The following is a 17592-nucleotide window of genomic DNA, read 5'->3' as shown; positions in this document are numbered from 1 at the left end:
TTGGCGCTCTTGGGAGTATTTATCTTAGCTTGAAGACAGTATCATTTATGTTGGTCATAGGTCTTGCTTCTGTCTCATGGATGAGAAATAGTTTCTTCTTTCTGACTTTCTCTTCGGCAGGTCCTGTGAGATTATAATGGAATCACTTTGTTTACTCTCTGGCCTCTCCTTTAGGAACCTCTTCGTGTGGGATGTCACCAGTGAAAATTATGATTTGTAGAATTTGGTTGGAATTTATTTTTAGAGTTTCTTTTTTCTGTCATAGCTTCATACACACTTCCTCCCCTCCCCTCAACGATTAGTTTCTATTCCTCAGTGCTAAGGTTCTAAAAAAAAAAGCAGGGTTAAAATGTCACTAACATTTCTGTGAAACTTTCAGGAGGCATGTCTTTTTCCCCACTAGTCTTTGATGTTTTTATCTGCCTTGTAATAGCTATCTTCTAGCCATCTCCCTTTACAAGTGGATCTATTTATATATAGCTCTCAAATTATGTAGTGTTGGAGGGAGATGAGGAAATAGATTATCTAAAATGGTAAGTACCCCAAAATGATTCACTTTCTTAGGCTGAAGTACAAATAGTATGTTATACTTCTCCCCACTGTCTGACCCCTGACAGATTTATCCTTGTGGCTATCTTTGGCTTATATTGAGATCCATTAAAAAAAAAAAAATCAGTTAACATTCCCTAAACACATAACTGGATGCTGAAAGGAAAAGGACTGGAAGTGTATTGAGGGGGAACGGCCAGCATGCAGACTGGATGTGTATGTGTTTTTATGATTGTATAATGTATACTAAAGTGATATTCTACACATACACATTAAGATAGTCTACAGAGAGTGTGTGCTTCCTAGAGTTACCTTGAGGTAATTGTTACTGCTGTGTGTGTAAGTCGTCTCTTGACTCCCGAGTTAGAAAATTTTAAGATCTGGGACAGTTTTTGTCTATTTTTTATCGAGTGCTACAAATATCCAGAATAATGTGGTACTTCCTGTGGAAACTCAGTAAATAAATGCTGAATAATGGAAGATACATATTTCCACCCAGATGCCATGTTGAAGAAATATTTTGGTATAGAAGATATGAAATCATTGGACTAAATTGTCGTTTCTGAACTTGGAGGGTGAATCTTCATAGAAACAGCATGCATGTAAAGGCATTTGTCTGCTTATAGGTGTTATACATAATGACATATTCTTCCCAAGTGCAACGCAGATGCATAGGCTTGGATGAAAAGGAGGCAAGAAGGGGCCACAATAGCCAGTCCCCCCCGCCCTGTTCATCTTGAATGGAAGACTGATTTCTTGCCCTTTGCTCCCAATTAAACCCAATCCCGTAAACTTCATTCTAGATGATTCGTTCCTGTAAGACCAGTTGAGAGCTGGGAGTTTCCTGGGGGTGTTTTGAGGAGATTTGTTTGTAATAGGTACTCTTCATCTCAGATGATTCACCCACTGTGTCCCTTAATTCCCAGCCTTTCCTTCTTGCTCTTTCTCTTATGCAACCAATGGCTTGTCTTCACTTCTCAGTCAAGGTTATTTTCTTTCTCCAACCCATTATCTTGCCTACTGATACAAGGGAAAAGTTTAAAGATTCATCTCTGAAATAGCAGAGTCTGGATTCATTACCCTAATTATCTCAACCTCAGGATGTAAGTCAGCAGATACAGTCCTGAACATCTGTACACCCAGCCTTCATTTTAGACCTCACTGTAGTCTCCTGTTTCAGTCTCTGTTTGATTTCCAGATCTCTTGATTATTTAAAAGAAAAAACTTGGCCTCTCATTTTGTATGATGTCACTTGTAAATTAAGAATTCTTAGAAAACTTACCATAAAGTTTAAATAAAATAATGATTGTCCTTCTTGGTATTTGATTTTAAAGCTTCCACTGCATCTAAGGCTTTTGGTGCTTCAAAGGCATTTGGAAAAGTTGGCAGTACCAGCCAAATGAACAGCTCTGGGGGAACACAGGCCAAAGTGGTACCCATCGCCAGCCTCACCCCGTACCAGTCCAAGTGAGTTATTTCATAGAATAAATTTAGAAGGGACTTAGAAAAGAGTATAGGAGGTTATTATGGGCTCTTGAGTTACTCATATGTGAACTTCAGGGTTACCACGCATAAAATAGGTTTCCTCTCTTTTTTTCTTCCAGAAGGGGAGGAAATTACAAATTGTGGCAACCTTTAACTATTTCATAATAAAATAATCGCAGAAAGAGCAATCAGCCATAGCCTATGGAATTTCATTCATTTTAAAAGAATTTGAAAATTAAAAGATTTAATGTTTTAAGAGGGGCTTCCCAGGTGGCTCAGCTGTAAAGCATCTGACTCCCAATGCAGGAGACATGGACGTGGGTTCAGTCCCTGGAAGATCCCTGGAGAAGGAAATGGCAACCCACTCCAGTATTCTTGCCTGGGAAATATCATGGACAGAGGAGCCTGGGGAGCTACAGTCCATGGGGTTGCAAAGAGTCAGATATGATTTTGTTGCTAAACAGCAACAACAGAGTTTTAAGAACTAGTTGATAGTCTTAAGAGTAAAAATAATCTTCATTCTAATTCAGAAGGCATTTCATTTTCTCATCAAATAAATAGATGACTTTCAGTCCAAAAATTATTACTACAATTTGGTTGGCTTAAAAGAATCTGTGTGTTTGTGTCAACTGTATTCATATAAACTGAACAGATACTTCTTTTATATGATTTCTTTCCATTAAAAATTTTAGCAGTTGAAAATTAGTGAGTGCTCTTTTCAGAATTCTTTCAGATATTATTTACTTATTTATTCTTCAGTTCTTGGCAATGTGAAGAAGGTCTGTTCCCCTGTGAAATGACGGAATAGGGTAACTAATGTGTCCAGCAGCTACTCATGGGATGGGCACCAGGACTGGATGTCAGACCTTGCGCCTCCCCCACCTTTCCAATGGCTTCTGTCTAAAATCATAGTGCCTGAGAGTGTTTTCTTATGGTGGCTTAACCAACACCATGTTCCATACCCTTGTGTTTACATTCCATGTGCGCTGGAAGTGAGACAGAAGTTTGACATCAGTTATATCAGTTCCTATAATTGAAAATAGCGGCAAAATATAATTGCTGGTATTACTGCATTTTCTAGCTTAGAACCTTTCATTAAGGGGATAGTGTTGCCTTGGTGATGCCTTTTGGAGAAGAGAAAGCGTTTATAAATTTACTTATTTGACAGGAGAATGAGTCAGTGTTAAATAACCTTGTGTGTTTTACTATTTGCTTATTCTATAAACTGTCAAACCTGGATGTCATCCTGGGGTTTTAATTAGCTGGATTAAAATACAGCTTCCCCTGGAAAATAGAATATGCATAAGGTAAGAAAGACTCTAAGAAGATAATAGGGAGGGAACACTTCAGATCTTTCCCAAGTAAGACTCCCGACACTAAGATTATCCATTTTTGGTTTTTAGGTGGACTATTTGTGCTCGTGTCACCAACAAAAGTCAGATCCGTACCTGGAGCAACTCCCGAGGGGAAGGGAAGCTTTTTTCCATAGAACTGGTTGATGAGAGTGTGAGTATCTGTCGGGTGGGGAAAGAGGAGTCCTCAGCTCTGGGAAACAGAGGGCTCACCTCTGTGCAGGCCCATGAGGTGAAGGATAACAGTAGGCCAAGAAGAAACATGCTTCTTGTTGCTGTTTTTCCTCTCTTGTAATCTTCTCATGCCGTCTGGGGGCAAAGGGTTAAGTCATACGTAAAATCCTTGGTCTCAGACGGAAGCATTTATAGCAGTTGACAGTGGTTTTCTAAATGTGAGTAGCCTCACGGGCAGGGGAAATCAGAGACGTTATCTGATTTGCCAGGAGGCTTAGTCAAAGCCCCAGGAGGTGAGGTCTCCTTGGGAGCCGCACAGAGCCCTGGGCCACAACAGAAGGCACGCGGTGGCCTTGACAAGTGATAAGCAGTTGGTTTTGCGAGAGTTGCATTCTGGCAGCGCAGACTTCCTGTGCCTCATGTAAACGAAACCAAACCATGATGGAGGGATGAACAATCCAAGTAGTGGCATCTCGACAAGGATCTTGTCATGCTATATGTCTGTCCATTCATTTTACTTATAATCCCTAGTGTATACTTCAAGCATTCTTTTCAAACGACTGTATATTTCCTATTTGTTCAAACCTCGAAGAGGGCAGAAAAAAATAGTTGGGGTTTTTTTTTATTTGTTTCTGGTTTTTTTTGAAGATGGGATAACACCACCAATGTATTGACTGTGTCAGAATCCAACTTTTTTAAACCAAGTTATTGGTCTCATCTGTCAGTTGGCTAAAAATTCAGCTGTTAATTTAAGTTTCTTCTCCATCTGTAGCATTTTGACTAACAGGAAAATACAAGTGAAAATCCAATCACGAGCAACCTGAAAAGTGTGATTTATTTTAACATTTTTGGCAGTGACTCTCAAGTATGAAGTAATTCCTTGATCGGTGCAAATGCGAGGGAAGCTGGTGAATCACGGTGGCCCAGCACACTTCCCTGGGGGCTCTAGTAATGTCACTCATGTTCAAAATACATTTTTTAAGGTTTCTAACGTGAGGTTTAATGAAGCCCAATAATGGGGATCAGCTAGTTAAACCTGGATTGTTTCGCTGGAGTTAATAACTTGAATGCGTGGCTGTGAACTATATGTCTTCTATATTGACTGTTCTACTGTTTCAAAGATGTCATCTTGACACCAAAGTGTCCCATTTTTCACTGGCAAAACCAGAGCTCCATAGTTCTAAGCTGCTCTCTCTTACACGCTTCTGCAGGGTGAAATCAGAGCGACTGCTTTCAATGAACAAGCGGACAAGTTTTTCCCCCTTATTGACGTGAACAAGGTACGCAGCGTGGCATCTAGACCAGAAATGGCCAAGTGATGGGGTGGGGACGTGGGGACTGCTGTCCTTTGGAGAGCAGTGTGATGGTGAAGGCCTGATTTGATGGCACATCCCACGTTCCATAGCTTGGCTTCTTTTGCAGGTCTATTACTTCTCTAAAGGCACCCTGAAGATCGCCAACAAACAATTCACAGCTGTCAAAAACGACTACGAGATGACCTTCAACAGTGAAACTTCTGTCATGCCCTGTGAAGACGGTCATCACTTACCCACAGTTCAGTTTGATTTCACGGGGATTGGCGACCTGGAGAGCAAATCTAAAGACTCGCTTGTAGGTAAGTCTGTGCGTGAGAACCAAGAGTGGCCATCATTAGTCTTGTTTGCTCCACACATGGGGGAGGCATGAGACGAGTGCTTGCTGTTTCACTTTTGGTTGTGCTGTCACGAGAGTCTCGACCATCTTTTTAATTTTGTTTATTTTTGGCTGTGCTGGATCTTAATTGCTGCGCAGGCTTTTTTCTCGTTGCAGAACGTGAGGACTACTCTCTAGTTGCCATGTGTGGGCTTCTCATTGCATGGCAGTGGCTTCTCTTGCCGCAGAGCGCGGGCTCTAGGGCGTGCGGGCTTCAGTAGTCGGTGGCTCACGGGGCTCTGGAGCACAGACTCTGTAGTTGTGGCGTTTGGGCTCAGTTGCTCTGCAGCATGTAAGATCTTCCCAGACCAGGGATCAAACCCATGTCTCCTGCATTGGCAGGCAAATTCTTTACCGCTGAGCCACCAGGGAAACCCTTGACCGTTTCTTACTAAAACACCGTGCTTGTGTCTTAGACATAATCGGTATCTGCAAGAACTACGAAGATGTCACAAAAATCATAGTGAAGTCTAACAACAGAGAAGTCTCGAAGAGAAATATCTATCTGATGGATATGTCAGGGAAAGTGGTGAACGCTACCCTGTGGGGAGATGATGTAAGTGCTCGCATTGAGTGGCGGGAGTGTGTGGGGGACACAAAGAGCTTCCTGGGTGGTGGCCTTGCCTCGGGAGCTGTGGGGCGTTGGCCATGTCGGCTGGGTAGATAGACCCTTCCTCGTGAAGGTTTGGGCTCTCTGGGGAATGTTTGAAAGCTTTCATGATTTACTTCTGTGAGATTTGCTCTGGTTTAGGTTTTACATAGTGAAATTTGCTCTTTGCTCTCACTCTTGGTTAGTTTTGATGCATCTCTGAGCAGGTTCTTGTGTGTGAGGTTATCTTGTATGGAGCCCATGTAGTCTTTATTGCATTCACTCTACTTTTGGCTGTTTGCTTTGTTTTTTATAAAAAAAACTTTGTGTTCTTCCTGCTATTGACACTTGTTTGCTTGTTGTTCGTGTTGTTATGCAGGCTGATAAATTTGATGGTTCTAGACAACCCGTGATGGCCATTAAAGGAGCCAGAGTTTCTGATTTTGGTGGACGGAGCCTCTCTGTACTGTCTTCAAGCACCATCATTGTGAACCCTGACATCCCAGAGGCCTATAAGCTTCGTGGATGGTAGGTTTTTATGGGGCTCAACACAGGGGCTGTTTGAACCTGGGCTTGGAGAAGAACTGGTTCTTTTGGTTCCTACAATCAGCATGTGATCTGTCTGCCAAGCAGAGGGCTCTGTTACTAAATGGAGCAGTTCCTATATTTCTTGGAGGCATTATGCCTTCTGAGAGGATGGCTCTAAAGCCCTTAAACTGACAAACCTGTAATCCCATGACAAACCTGGAGAGTCACAGGGAGCAATTAGGACAGGAACGCTGCCCGCCGACCTTGATCCTGCGAAGCAGGTAAAGACGGGCTGTAGCAGCTTTGTGCTGGAGCTCCGTGAGTGGAGGTGTCTTTCATTTCAAGGCTCAAAGCTGTGGGTCTCTGCGGGGTGGGGGGGTAGGCGTTCTTGTTCTGTCTAGACGCCGGTGCTGATCGCATCTTCTAGTGTGCTTTCACACTCTGATCGAGTGCGGTGGGCACAATGGGCTTTTGTGGGCAGTATGTTGCTATTCACAAAGCACTCAGGGAATGAGGAGAACATACTAAAATCTCACTGTGTCTAGCTATTTAGGGTGTTAAAACTCTGCCTCAATAGAGCACTTCAAACTGAAACCTGGTATGCAAGCATTGACGTGGTCAGGGAAAAAAAGCTCTGGAACTCGCTTAAGCTTATAATATGTGTAGCTGCAGGTCACAGGGTGGGGGTAGGTGGGTGTTGATTTCCAACCATGTCTTAGGGTTTGAGTGACTAGAGAATTGGCTCGTATTACATGCTCCCCACTTTTGTTTGAGCTTAATGTGAACCAGTAGCACTACTATTTGAATAGTTTCATGACACATCTAAGGCTTCCCTGGTGGTGGCTTAGTCGGTAAAGAATCTGCCTGCAATGCAGGAGACCTGGGTTTGATCCCTGGGTTGGGAACATCCCCTGGAGAAAGAAATGGCTACCCACTCCAGTATTCTTGCCTGGAGAATCCCCTGGGCAGAGGAGGAGCCTGGTGGGCTACAGCCCATGGGGTCGCAAAGAGTTGGACATGACTGAGTGACTGACACATGTGACACATCTACTGGCATGACCATGTCGCTTAAGCCAGCCTTGTGCATGTGATCCATGTGGATCCATGTTTAGCTTTTCTGGTAGCTGGCTTTGCATTATAGCGTGGGGCCCATTCATTAACAAGCTGACCAGAAGGAACCACGGCTTTGGTTTGTCCTTACTGCTTGATTTCCCATCAGGCTCTGGCGAACAACTGCAGGTTAATTGCCCACATTAAGGTCTTCATAGTTTATTTGTTGATCACTGTGATCCCAGTCAACATAAAAAGACATGTCTGTCCCTTGAATAAGGCAGCTTGGCGTTGGTCAGAAAGGAGCCCGGTGTGTCCGCCCCCCCCCCCCCCCCCCCCCCCCCCCGCAAGGTCTGGAGGTGTCTGGATCTCGGCTGCAGCAGTGTGGAGTTTCTGCTCTAAGAAGGGCTGCCTCTGTCCCTGCTCTGTTGACTCCTGATGAGCTGTCTTTGGTGGCAAATGTCTCCTCGGAGTTTTTGAAACTGTAAACTTGTGTTGCTAGTCGAGGTGAAACAGATTTACGGACCTTGCTGTGCCTCTGTGACGAATTTAGCCGCTTACCTGACGGAACAAAAAGGCAATTGTCTGCAGCTTAGGGCAGCATCCATTCTGTCCCATGCTCTCATTTTATGGGGCCTTTTCTGTATGTGGTTACTTTTAGTTATCCTCCTTTTGGGTGACATTGGTGTGTTTTTAATCTCAGATTGCCTCTTTCCTGACACAGTGTGTTTCTGACACTCCCCTTGCGTGTCCTTTCCTTCATATTAGCTGATAATGTGATCAACCTTATAATAATTTAACATAATGTAATTTCAACTTCCATTTTGGCATCTACACCAGGGCTCTCCATGGTTGCTTGTTTTGTTGTTGACTTTCCAGGTTACTGTTTTTTTAGGCACTTGGGCCGTCTGGCCTGTGTTGATAGCAAGGCTAATTTAAGAAAAGGTTCTGTGGTAGTTTGGCACTGTCTTTCGTGACCACTGGGAGGCGTCAGAGCAATTGAGATTTAAAAGCGGTCACTCCATTTCTTCAGTAGACTTGAGATACAATGAGGAAGATGCTACCCTCAGCCCCACTTGGCCATGACCTGTGAAAAGTTGGGTGGGGAGCAAATAGCCTGTACCTGGCATATAGAAACAAGTATCACATTCAATATGCGTATAAAGTGCCTGTTATTCTTTGTTTTTCAGGTTTGACTCAGAAGGACAAGCCTTAGATGGCATTTCCATCTCTGATCTAAAGAGTGGAGGAGCAGGTGGGAGCAACACCAACTGGAAAACTTTATATGAGGTCAAGTCAGAGAACCTGGGCCAAGGCGACAAGGTATCTGCATTCCTAACTTTCTCCACAAAAGCATGTAGAATGTGCAAGAGGATGAGTTTTCAGATCCAATTTCTGATAACCAGCTGTTAGACCTTAATCCAGAGCTATGATTCTTACCTGGGTGATGGTTGAGGAGGCCAGCCAGAGTGAGGGAGCCATGCTTTCGAATAGGAGTATGTTATATTCCTCAGGTCAGTTGAGGCAAAAAGATGCTCAGAGCTCTGACTTAGAGAGTTGTATAGTTCTTGGAGGGATCTTAACGAAGTAGTAGTAATCAAGTTGTGTATTAACATGAACCGCGTTCAGGTCCATATTCCTTTTCTGTGATTGTTCCTGCAAACTGAAATGCCTGCAGACCAGAAAGGCAGCTTTTGAGATTACAGCTCACAATGAACATTAGTGAGTTACAGCGTCAGACATGGAGTGATTCACGTGTACCCTCACTGGCTATAGAGGATTAACCTCTTGGGGGCTGAGCACCCCTGGAATTCTCTGACAGGAATTGACTGGTATTTGACTGGAGTTGCAACTTCCCTTTCAATGTTTGTGTTTAATGATCCCCACCCCCCATTTTGCTCTGCATCTGTATTCTGTCAGCAGTTCAAGATTTAAATCATTTATTTCTCCTTTATGCTCCCACAACCAGTAATTCCTGCTTTATTATTTTCATATTGTACAATATGGTTTTTATTCCTTACTGTCTCATTCCACAATACTTTCTTATCCATCATTGTCAATGACTGCAACTCATAATGCTGCTACACAATGTCCTGAGACTTAAACATTGGGCAGATGTCTGTCATCCTGGGTTTTCTTGTCAACCAGTTTCTTAGACCTAAGGGTAGACAGTAGGTAGCAAGGAATCAGGCCTAGAGAGTACCTATTCACACCCAAACTTTCAAGTCACACTTTGAATTGGGCCCTTACCTGGAAATACAGAAAAACCCTTCAGGCATTCTCCTGGAAGACTCCTCTTCAGAAGAACAGGAGTCCCCAGCTCCTGGGCTACAGACCAGTACTGATCCACAGCTTGTCAGGAACCGGACCACACAGCCGGAAATGGGCTGCTTCCTGTTGCTCACATTGAATCATCCTGTCCGTGGAAAAAATAGTCTTCCACCAAAACGGTCCCTGGTGCCGAAAAGGTTGGGGACCGCTGCTCTAGAGCCTTTTAGAGTGAGAATTCATCTGACCCTGAGTTCAGAGTACACCCAGAGGAACTGCACCCCCCCCCCCAAATTATTCATCCTGTATCCTTTCCATTACAGTTAAAAGGCAAAGCAAATAGCAGCAACAGAAAGCCTACGCTTGTGACTTGGTCCTTGCCACATTTACTTAGCAGTGACGTCTCCACTTGGAAGGCGCTTGTTCAGTCTTTGCATTCTACTGAACTTGATGACTTAGACCAGGGGTCCCACGGGCCATATCTAGCCTGCCGCCTATTGTAAACACAAATGCATTGGAATCAGCCACCCGCTCTCACCTCTAGACTGTCTGTGGATGGTCTTGCACCCCAGCAGCAGGGCGAGTCTGACCCGATGGCTTGTAAAGCCTGAGATAGATACTGTCTGGCTTTTTACAGAAAATGCTTGTTGACCAAAGACAAAGTTGAATCTAGATGCTTGAAATCACTGCTATTGTTTTTAACACGGGAGGAGCGGTTGAAGATAACTATGTCTGAGTTCACTGTGTCGCTCTGTATTTCCTGGTTCTGTGACCTTCAGAGGGGCAGAGGAACAGGAGCAACAAGATCAAGATTTCTTGAAGTCTTTTTCTTTCATATAGTCTATTTCATTCCCCCAAATTCAGTCTATTTCTATTAGTTTAGTCTAATTTAGAATTAAGGACTTGCTTGGTGGCCCAGACAGTCAAAGAATCCACCTGCAATGCAAGAGGCCTGGGTTTGATCCCTGAGTTGGGAAGATCTCCTGGAAGAGAGCATGACAACCTACTCCAGTATTCTTGCCTGCAGAATCCCCATGGACAGAGGAGCCTGGTGGGCTAGTCCATGGGGTCACAGAGTCAGACACGACTGAGCGACTAGCACAGCACAGTTTAGAATTAACTTCTTTATTATTAAGGAGTAGTATGCTTTAAACTTGGTTTATTACCCTTCTAGATGTTGTAGTCAGCCCAAGTAACTTCTGAAACTATAGAATAAATTATCCCTTGTAATCACATTGTGAGAATACACAAACACTTACCCCTTATATGTCAGGGCAAGTCCAGTCCTGAACTTTGGTCTGTGTTCTTTGCCTCACATCACTCTTTTCTCCTGAAGCCTGACTATTTTAGCTCTGTGGCAACTGTGGTGTATCTTCGCAAAGAAAACTGTATGTACCAGGCCTGCCCAACTCAGGATTGCAACAAGAAAGTGATTGACCAGCAGAACGGATTGTACCGCTGCGAGAAGTGTGACAGTGAATTCCCCAATTTCAAGTACCGCATGATTCTGGCAGTAAGTAGAATGGGTGAACAAGGACTGCTCTGGTGTTTGTTGAGCTCCTGCGAAGTTCCCGGCACTGTGGAGACTAGCTTGTCTCTTAATTCAGGCTTTCAGATTGCCTGGGATACTCAGCAGTGACTAAGAGCCGTCGTGTGGAACGCCTCCTGGTGACTGAAGGGTGTACAATTTAAAATGCAGAACACATTGGAGGCTCATTCAAAACCTTTAGTCCAAAGGCCATTGCAGCTGGAGGGCCACTGAGTCCAGTGTGCCCGGATCCTGCATCTGAAGGCGATTTTTGTTGGGCTTTATCTCCCGAGAACTGAAATCACACATCCACACCACATCACGTTCCTGCTGTGATCCACACTTAACATTTTGAACTTCTCTCTTGGATAACTTTTTACATTCTTTGGAAAGAACATAGCTATTTAGTGGAATCGGCTTTTTCCCCTAGAAACTCTCTTAACGAGTGGAAAAAGTCAATCTCTCAGTCTCCTTAGTGTGTCTTCCTTTTGTTACTTCTTTGGTGTAATGATGTGAAGTTGTGTCTTTTAGGTCAATATTGCAGATTTTCAAGAGAATCAGTGGGTCACGTGTTTCCAGGAGTCTGCAGAGGCCATCCTTGGACAAAGCACTGCTTATCTCGGGGAATTAAAAGAGAAGGTCGGCCATGTCCTGTATTATTACTGTAGTAGTTCCCATGCTGTAACACTTAATTCTTTTTGGTCTGATGATTTTTGGTCTATTGCTGGTGGGTGTTGTATAGCGTCTCTCACTGCTGACTATGAGAGCTCATCTGATTCTAATTGTGTCCACCTTGGATGTGTTAACAATGAGGTGATGAAGTAATGTGTATAAAATTCTTTAAAAACAGCACTTTGTAAGTAGAAAGCACTTTTTCCTCCTGTTTCTAAGAGTTGGTGTGCCCGCAGTCACTTGAGATCTGGAAGTATCTTCTGAAGTAAGCTTTTTTTTTTTTGAGTCTGTAGTAATAAACTTTAAGTCCATTATGTTTTCCCCATTATTTCCCCATCACCATAATGGGATGGTGAATAGTTCCCTGTGCTTCACAGTAGGACCCTGTTACCCACCCATTGTGTATGTGATGGTTTATATCTACCAACCCCAAGCTCCCAGTCCATTCCTCTCCACTCACTCCCCCACCCCCACCTTGATAACCGTAAGTTTGTTGTCTGTGTCTTGAGTCTGTTTCTGCTTCCTAGATAGGTTCATTTGTGCCATATTTTCCACATGTCATAGAGTCCACGTGTAAGTAATGTTCTGTGGTGTTTGTCTTTGTCTGACTTTGCTTAGTAGGATAGTCTCTAGCTGTGTCTGTGTTGCTGCAAATGGTATTGCTTCATTCTTTTTCATGGCTGTGTAGCGTTCCATTGTGTATCCGTACCATCTCTTTATTCGATGTGCCTTTTTAAAGTGATAAACACTTCTCTGAAAACTTGAGTCAAATCCCGGTTTAAATTCAAGTGTAAGGTATATGCTTATTTCATGTTGTCAGATGTGTTCTTACAAAGTAACTTTCTTTCCAAGGTCACTTGCTCCATTTCATTTCTATAAGAGTATGTTCACATAGTAGTTTTGTTTAGTTCAAGGACTAGATACTAATTATCCTAAAGTTAAGAAAGATGTTTGCTCAGATAAAACATATAAAGACCAATAAAAGCTATAGTTTCCGGGCCACACAAATTAGTATCTGTCTATAGATTTTTCTCCCCTATTGTCCTCCAAATCGGTTAGGATACTTGTAAAAGCCAGTAGCAGAAAAGGATTTGTCATTTGTTTTGGTGTGTGTTTTTTTTTCTTTCCTGTCTTCTATTCTGTTCATTTAGCTCTGCCCTTTTGTCTCTTTGAAATTGTCCACGAGCTCTCTGAAAATAATCCCAACAAGCCCTTTTACAGAAATAACTGGAATTGACTTTAAAGTATGATGGTATCTTTTATCTGTTTTGCCTGGTCCTCTATTTTCATATCAGCTTTTAAGGCTCGAGGCAGCCTTTCAGGATTTTTTATGGGCTTATTACATTTGACTGGTTTTACTGCCAGTGAATGAGGACATATAGAAACTCTCCCCTCAGGAATCATAATATTCTTGGAGTATGCGCTCCATGCTTTCACTAATCTTGAAAGAATGATGGCAGCTGGTACAATTTTCTGAAGGTTTAACACATTGTTTTATTTACATACCCAAAAGCCTGAGGACTGTGTGTGTGTGTAGTAACCTTTATACAAAGAATTCTATATATAGCAAAGCTATTTTCATGTTCCAAGTGGCTTGCAAATAATACTTGACTGATATGAACTATTAATTTTATTAAAAGTTCTTGTACATTTATTTTATGCATATTTGTGTAAAATGCTTTCTCTAATCCCTCCGTTTACCAGACTTTTTTATTTTCTTAATTCAGAAGCTTAATCAAATAGTATCTGAGAGGCCAGTAAAAGAGAGAGAACTGTGGGTTTTAAACTTCTTCCCTAACCTTTGCCTGCTTCTCCTGCCTTCTTCACTTTACCACATCTGTAAATCCAGAGGCTGAAATAATGTATATATGACAACTTGAACTTTTTTCCTGAGTCCTCACCCATTCTTAATTTGTTCTGAAGATTCTGAGCCTCAGATCTATTCCATCACAGATTTTGAAAGTTTAGAAATGTGTTTCCTAAGAGTATTTCAGTTTTTTTCTATTGTGATAAAATATACATAAAATTTATCATTGTGAGTGAGTGAAAGTCGCTCAGTCATGTCCAACTCTTTTGCGACTCCATGGACTATACCAGTGAACCAGTGAAGTTGCTCAGTCATGTCTGACTCTTTGCAACCCCATGGACTATAGCCTACCAGTCTTCTCCATTCATGGAATTTTCTAGGCAAGAGTACCTGGGTGGGTTGCCATTTCCTTCTCCAGGGGATCTTCCTGACCCAGGGATTGAACCCAGGTCTCCCGCATTACAGGCAGACACTTTACCGTCTGAGCCACCAGGGAAGCTGCATGGCCTGTACAGTCCATGGAATTCTCCAGGCCAGGATATGGAATGGGTAGCCTTTCCTTTGTCCAGGGAATCTTCCCAACCTGGGGATTGAACCCAGGTCTCCTGCATTGCAGGCGGCTTCTTTACCAGCTGAGCCACCAGGGAAGCCCAAGTATGTAAGTTCAGCGGCATTAAAATACCTTCATGTTGTGCAGCTGCCGCCACCATCCAGCTTGTAGGACTTCTTCATCCTCCTCGGCTGAAACTCTGTGCCCATCAAGCACTAACTCTCTGTTGCCCCTGGCAGCCATCATTCCATTTTCTGTCTGTATGAAATTGAGTACTCTAGGTAGAATATTTTAATTTTTAATAAAATTCTACCTAAACAGTTTTATGCGATGATATGTCACCTATATATTAGTCATTCCTAAGAAACTTCAAGCCACTGGGAGGTGATCATTTTCTCAGAGATTTTTCTCCAAGTCTTTTCAAAAACCATACAGATATTTTCAGGTGATCTGGTAGTTTCCATTCCTACAGTTTTACGTTTTGTTTCTGCAGAACGAGCAAGCATTTGAGGAAGTTTTCCAGAATGCCAACTTTCGATCTTTTACGTTCAGGATCAGGGTCAAACTGGAGACCTACAATGTAAGTAACGTCACCCGTGGTGCGTGAGGGTAGCAGCATAGAACAGCTATTTGTCACCCACAACCCCATTACAGCGTTAGCTGTCAGCTCCTCGCTTACTGTGTTCCAGACCCAACACTTAACACCCTGCGTTTACTACTCACTGAGTCACAACAACATTGGGGTACTGTTATCAGCTCTGTTTTCAAATGAGCAAACAGACCAAGAGAGAGGTTAAGGCTCTTGTCCAGTATTAACATCCAAGGGAAACATGCTGTGTGGCCTTTTCAGTTAAACCTGGGGGATTTTGGTTTGTGTCCTGACAAAATGGACCCACATCTTCCACATGGTTCGGGTTCTAAAGTCAGTATGTGAGAGAAAGACCACATGTGGTTAAAATTACCTTGAAAATTCCTTTAATTGCTCATAACATCATACAATTGTAAAATCATGAAAAAACAGCCTTTATTGAGTACTTACTATCTGCCAGATCCTGTTCCACACCCTTTGCATGCATACCTTGTCTCCATTCATGCTGGCAGTAACCTTGCGTGGAGGAGGCATTGTTACCCCCCGTTTTGCCAGTGAAAAGCTGTAGGCATATGGAGAATTGAGTAACTTGCCTAAATTCATATGCTAGCAAGTATCAGAGCTGATAATTGCACGCAGGCAGTTCAGCCTCAGAGCTCTGCGCTCAGCCAGGCTTAGAAATCTGACTGGGTTCTGTAGGTACAGAGCTGGATTGTGCAGGCCCTGAGCTGGCCTCACCCCAGTCTGCCTCTGAAGGCACTGTCCAACCTAGTGAACGGGCGACGGGAGAATGCAGAAAACTTCGCTGTTTCAGGGTTTACTCATTCTGTTTTCCTGTCAGGCCTTAACCCTAATGCCTGCTAACAGCTATGTTTGGTTTTGTGAGCATTAAATGAGCCTCTCAAAGTCAGCTGTACGGTATCAGGGTGGGGTGGGGGGTGGTCGAGAGGGAGGGATGGAAGGGTGGCTCGGCCCCGTGTGACGTGGACAGGGGAGGTGAAGGGCAGTGAGGCCGCCTCGCGCGGGGCTGAGACGGGCCAAGGCAGGCTTCAGCCTCTGCCGCGAGCACGTCTCCTCTCCCCCGGCCTGCTCCCGGAGCCCGAGGTGTGGCTTCAGCAAGTCACTGTCTCCTCTGGGCTCCCGTTTCTCTCTCTGTAAAGAGAACAGATTGAACTTGAAGAGCCCTCTGCGGTCCATCACACTTGGAGTCTAGGTTTCCGAGTGTCTGGGACCATGAGGAACAGGTACAGGGGCCTGTGTGGAAGGGAGGCCTTTGTTCCACCGGAAACCCCGCCCTGGGCGCTCGTCATCACGGCTTTACTGGCTTGACGGGACTCTGAACCCAGCATGTCTTTGTGCTTTCTCCTGTTGGGATCATTGAAACCAGGAACATGGCCACAGGCGTTTCTTCGTTCACAAATAGTGCTTCTCTTTTCAAAGGATGAGTCTCGAATTAAGGCCACGGTGGTGGACGTGAAGCCTGTGGACTACAGAGAATACGGCAGAAGGCTGGTCATGAACATCAGGAGGAACGCGGCGATGTGAGAGGAGCCTGCCGATGGGGCAGGAGCTTGTGGATAGAGGGCTAAAGCGAATCCCCCACCCACCACCCCCGACCTCCACCTGCACCCCCATCCCCGCCCTGACCCACAGCAGTGCAGAGCGCCCCTCTGCCACGAACTAAGCCATCGCCTCTCGTCACACCTGGGAATCCACTGGCAGCAAAGGGAAGCACGCTCGCGGGGCTGTGGTGTGAACTGTGTCAGACCTCGGGCTCAGTGGCGCGGACCGTAGTACCACTCACTCCCTGTCTCGGCTTTTGTCAATTTTACTAAGATCTCATTATCTTCAACCAGGAATTATGTCACGAGTAATTGACCCTCAGTCTGTAGACAGTGAAATAAATTATGTAAGTCGGGTTCCCGCTTCTCCAGTGGTGACACCTTCTCAGCTTGGATCCCTTCCCAAGGGGGAGCGCCGAGAAGTGGTTTTGTGGAGGAACTTGAGTGTTTTAGGAAGCCTGTCTTCCTCAATTTCAAAGGCTCCCTTTCTAGAGGGGCCACACAGTTGTTAATGCCTGGAATGGCAATAGGGTAGAATTATTAATCAAAGTCATATCTTTTATATCTGAAGAATATCCTTCCTTCAGGGTTTAATAGACTGAGTCAGATGGGTCTGATATTAATCAAAATGGTCTCTTCTGAGGAAGGCTGATAAGCATTGACTTGCTGTCCCCTAGAGACATCCCGGCAACTACAAAGCATCGCTTTCGTCTCCCCTTCAATTAATGTTGCATTTCTGTTGGTATGCCTTTTCTACCTGTACATATTTCTTGCATTGGTATGTTTTCTTTTCTTGATTAAAGCTGTATTAAATAGGAGAGATTCTGAAGGGAGAAGCCCTTTGTTGCCGTTGCCTTGTTTAATAAACAGTTTATTCTCTGCTTATGTATTCCACTTTCTTTGAATGCAAAGGGTTCTTGTAACTGGAAAGCAATTAATTAGCCTTCATAATAAATGTTCACTTGGGGGAGATGTTAACTCATTACAAACTCGAAGATTAATCCAAAGCATAGAGATCATTCTTCCTAATGTCTGCAACCTTGAAATGCATCTTTAAAAGAATGAAAACACCAAAAACAAAAAGCCATTGTGCCCCGGAATGCTGATGATCCGGCACTTTGGGATTTTATTGATGTTTACACAGCGGTCTTAACACCAACCAGGCTTTGAAATGTGAACAGACAGTGAGCTGGTAAG

At 43.8% G+C, this 17592-nt stretch overlaps 1 protein-coding gene across 1 annotated transcript in view; it reads left to right on the top strand.

Moving 5' to 3' along the window:
* RPA1 (replication protein A1) overlaps positions 1-17276 on the top strand; it is a 44357-nt gene extending 27081 nt beyond the window's left edge. The window contains exons 7-17 of the mRNA XM_065909951.1: positions 1884-2016; positions 3438-3540; positions 4772-4840; positions 4983-5175; positions 5669-5808; positions 6221-6369; positions 8610-8742; positions 11024-11200; positions 11747-11854; positions 14738-14824; positions 16274-17276. Of these exons, the coding sequence (XP_065766023.1) occupies positions 1884-2016; positions 3438-3540; positions 4772-4840; positions 4983-5175; positions 5669-5808; positions 6221-6369; positions 8610-8742; positions 11024-11200; positions 11747-11854; positions 14738-14824; positions 16274-16378 (1397 nt within the window). The 3' untranslated portion in view covers positions 16379-17276. The remainder of the gene's footprint in view (positions 1-1883; positions 2017-3437; positions 3541-4771; positions 4841-4982; positions 5176-5668; positions 5809-6220; positions 6370-8609; positions 8743-11023; positions 11201-11746; positions 11855-14737; positions 14825-16273) is intronic.
* The last annotated feature ends 316 nt before the right edge of the window (positions 17277-17592 follow it).

This window comes from Muntiacus reevesi, chromosome 18 (assembly GCF_963930625.1).
Source record: "Muntiacus reevesi chromosome 18, mMunRee1.1, whole genome shotgun sequence".
Taxonomy (NCBI): Eukaryota; Metazoa; Chordata; class Mammalia; order Artiodactyla; family Cervidae; genus Muntiacus; species Muntiacus reevesi.
Note: the sequence above shows the minus strand (reverse complement) of the source record. Positions and strands in the feature narration are given on the sequence as shown.